The sequence below is a fragment of the Bison bison genome, unplaced genomic scaffold (genome assembly GCF_000754665.1).
Source record: "Bison bison bison isolate TAMUID 2011002044 unplaced genomic scaffold, Bison_UMD1.0 scf7180017864168, whole genome shotgun sequence".
Classification (NCBI taxonomy): domain Eukaryota; kingdom Metazoa; phylum Chordata; class Mammalia; order Artiodactyla; family Bovidae; genus Bison; species Bison bison.
The window spans coordinates 3,494,423-3,498,563 of NW_011494740.1; the positions used below are offsets into that span (position 1 = coordinate 3,494,423).

General features: G+C 42.0%; 1 protein-coding gene across 1 annotated transcript in view; it reads right to left on the minus strand.

The window, feature by feature from the left end:
- Nucleotides 1-3,128: 3,128 nt before the first annotated feature.
- The window catches only part of RPL24 (ribosomal protein L24), a 5,673-nt gene continuing 4,660 nt past the window's right edge, over nucleotides 3,129-4,141 (minus strand). The window contains exons 5-6 of the mRNA XM_010841998.1: nucleotides 3,870-3,933; nucleotides 3,129-3,250 (exon numbers count right to left, since the gene is read on the minus strand). Of these exons, the coding sequence (XP_010840300.1) occupies nucleotides 3,170-3,250; nucleotides 3,870-3,933 (145 nt within the window). The 3' untranslated portion in view covers nucleotides 3,129-3,169. The remainder of the gene's footprint in view (nucleotides 3,251-3,869; nucleotides 3,934-4,141) is intronic.

Below are 4,141 nucleotides of genomic sequence, written 5' to 3' on the forward strand. Positions count from 1 at the left end.
AGTGGCAGGGAAGGAAGACAGAGCACTAGCTCCGGGCGGATGCAACAGCAGCGGCGGTACTATGGAAAGGACCGGTTGTGTCTACAGTGAGTGCTCTTCGACGGCGCCCGCAGCGCAGAGTGAGAACGGACGAGTTGGTAACCAGGAGGAACTGCACTTCTCCAGCGCGCGGTATCCGCTGGCGACTGACAAAATGGCTGCTGCACCACCGGAAGTGACGCAAATCAAGGGCAGTGGGTGAGGGAGCTGAGCCCTGATTGGAGCGCCATGGCTTTCTGGCTTGATCTAGCCTACTGAGTGACGTCAGGACTGCGGGCGGACATTTTGGAAGCGGGTAGGCCCTGCCTGGAAGAGCCAGGAGAGTTTGAGCAGACATATTAAGTCCTGGCAGTTTCCCTTTTTTTATTTCCCCCTTCTTTCCCTTGCTCTGAGCACGTGTAGGAGCTGCTGGGCAGTTAACCCTGTCTGATACCCCAAGGTGCAATGGAATCTTCTCCGTCTGCGTTTTGAGACAACCAAAAACATAAAACACAAAATATTGAGGTCTACAGCCCCTGAATATAAGACCAAAGAAAGTCCTTTCACGTGGAAATGTAGTTTTCCTGTCAAGTGTTACAAAACTTAAATCCATCCGTGGTAGGAGTTACTGTAGTTTCTAAGATACTGCTGGTTCCAAACTACCCGTGGATAATTCTGCAGTGATCAGCTTACGTAGTGACAATTTACCCATTAAGTCAATCATGTTGGCAAGGAGCGGTGAAGATGAGCTAGCACTGTTTTTTTTTTAGTTTGGGGAAGAAAAACACTCGATTTTACACCCAACATATACTGAATGCACCAAAGGCCACGGCGATTCGAACTGTACTTTCCAAGGTGAGATGTAGGTCCTATGTCAGATTTTTCACTGGTAGACGGGAGGGGTCGCCCTGGTCACCTCTCCGTGGACTGAGTCTGCCTAGCAGTTAGGAGACTCAGGCCTACGACATTCCAAACCATCCGGGGTCTGGCACTTAGGTGCTTTACTGGAGCCTGAAAGCCAACCCTCTCCTGACCCTGCCTAGGTCTGCAGTCGCTGATTGAGGCGCTGAGCCCTGCGGAGACAGGTGAGGGCCGACTGCAGATGAAAGCAGTGGGCTCAGAAAGCGGGGTATACTAGGTCTCCAAGGCACTTGCCAGTGGGGACTGCAGCAATTAACAAACGGCATACTTAAGGCACTTCAATATTCTGGCTGTAGCTAAGTGAGCTCCCAGTCCGAGGAAAAATACAACTACCAGGCCTGGGGTTTACTTAGGGCCACTCATTTCAGACCACAGCTAGGGGAGGGAGGTGTGAGAAGGTGGAGATACATCCGTCCCCAGAACTGATGTCCAAATCCACTCTCCATGGGATGTGTATGTTTCAATGCTTCAGTGTGAAATATACGTCAACTGATGTAAATAGATTAAAATGTTAAGTAAACAATTTCTGGACGGCCAAGAGAAGCTAAGTTAGAAATAGAAATTACCTCTCGTGCCAAACACAACCGGAGATTCTCTTGTGCCTTTGAGCCAATAGAGAAAGGTTTTAATAAAATGTTATACAACTGGTCCAGTGGTCTTACTGAGAAAAGGTAAAACTTCCTGTCCTATGAGAACAGGTGTTTAGTATTTTGGGTTTCCCTGGTGGCTCAGATGGTAGAGAACTTGCCTGCAATACCAGAAAGACCCATGTTGGATCTCTGGGTCGGGAAGAGCCTCTGGAGAAGGAAATGGTAACCCACTCCAGTATTCTTGCCTGGAGAATTCCATAGACAGAGGACCCTGGCAAGCCATAGTCGATGGGGTTCCCACGACTGAGTGACAGTTTCATTTAGTGTTTATATCTTCCTAAACTTCAAGCTATTCATGACTGAAAGATAATCAGAATAGGGCAGTTCCATTTTAGACATTTAAGACCAGAAAAGCAGTGCTTTAAGGGGACATTTTATTGTGTTCAAAAGAACATGTACCTCTGTATTCATGTTGAGTATTTTGATTGACCTTTTTTCTTAAAATTTCATTAAAAAAAAAATTACAGTAGGGACTTCCTCAGGAGTCAAGTGGTTAAGACTCAGCCTTCCAATGCTGGGAGTGTGGGTTCCATTCCTGGTCAGGAAGCTAAGATCCCACATGCCACAGGGTGCAGCCAAAAAAAAAAAAACTTAACTATTCCTATATATAAAATCACATTTCTCAAGAGGATATAGCTTATTTCTTGTTGTATCCTTGCAACTTGGTGGTGTGGAGTGCTGGTACATTGGATGATCTAATTTTCAGAGATGTGCAAGCCTCTTAACACCAATTATGATTACTATTTTTTTCATATAACAATTACATAATATAGTGACTTGTAACCTGAACATCAAGACATTTTTGCAATTTTAAGGACAGCTCTGTCAGACTCCCAGCTCAAGAACTATTTTTTCTAATACTCAAGAGGTTGCATCCTTAGGGAATTCCATGGCAGTCCAGCAGCAAATTCAATGCTATGGGCCTGGGATTTGATCCCTCGTTGGGAACTAAGGTGCCACAAGCATCACACCACAGACCCTTCCTTCCTCCAAAAGTGTAGTCTTCATTTAAGCTTATTTTCTGGAAGCGAGAGCAGAAAATACAGGTGAGTTTTAAGTAGTTTTAGCTCAGCTATAAGCTAATGGTTAAAAGGTGAGATACTAGAGAACCAAAGGCATCCCCAATAATGAAATGTGTCTATCATGGAAAAGGGTAGTTTAACAAGAAAACAGCCCATTAAAAACGCTTACTTTTTGCAAACAGAAGTGACAGGAAAAAAAAAAAAACCAAACCCACATCTTTTAGCAATCAACCTGGATTACAATCTATACAACAAAAGGCAGTCTAAAATCTACATAATGCAACATAACGTGTCCTTACAGCCTCAGGTGAGTAAGAACTGCATTTAACCATACAGATCTTATTTAAAGATGAATATTTAACATCTCTCCATTTAAGAGACTTGTATTAGGAGTAGTAGGAGGCATTATTCCTGAGAAATGAACTGTTTAAAGAATACTTAGCTCTTAAATTCTTAACTACTATTACTGTGTAGGCCAAACATGCCTGTTTTAAGAGTAAAAATTCCACCACAATCTAGTTATAGTCAGATCTTTATTCAAAAATCCAATCTGCCGACTTAGCGTTTTCCACCAACTCGAGGAGCAGAAACCTTCACAGGCTTCACAATCTTTTGCTTAGGTGCTGCCTTTGTGGGAGCCTGTAAAAAGAGAACATGTTATGTGGCATTATTCCATTTGAGTTTTTCTTTTCTTTCAATCACTGCTCTTATGCCCATATTGTTTGTATCCTAGATTGCGTTCCTAATTATTTGTGTTCCTAATATAAAGAACTCCCCTCAAGTTAAAATTCTACCTTTATATGAAATATAAATGTAAGCCAAAGAGGAAGACTGAAGTAACTGAGATACAACTAGATGCAGTGGGGGATCCTCAATTATATCCTAAGAACAGAAAAAGGTCCAATGCTAATTTCCTGGTTTTGAAATTTTTACTATGGTTATCTAAATGGTTTAGCACTGATAAAAACTGACTAAATTCTAAAAAATTACAGAAAATTTTTAGTGAAAACCTAGAAGTATTTCAAAATAAACTCTGCCTTTCTCTCATTTCTATATAACGCTTACAGACACATTTAAGGCTCTAGCAAAGGACCTCTTTGGAGTCCTGAATCACTCACCTAAAAACCAATCACGGACATCATTTTCATTAAAGCCTTACACTAAATTCCTTAAAAAATTTTTAATTTACCACAATTTGGGTTAAAAATAAATCCTCCTGTTGCTCTAAATGAGAAATCTTAGACAATCTGACAATTACCTTTGCAGCAGCCATTGCTGTCTTTTTAGATGCTTGCTTAGCCTTTTTCGCTTCCTTGGCAGCCCTGCGGAGTTAAAAACAACAAGCAAAAAGCACTTTACTCCTTAAGGGTACAGCTTATTAACAAAAGGCTATAACAAGCAAAAAGCACTTTTTTTGACTGCAAGTAGATCCAACCAGTCCATTCTAAAGGAGTGATGCTAAAGCTGAAACTCCAGTACTTTGGCCACCTCATGCGAAGAGTTGACTCACTGGAAAAGACTCTGATGCTG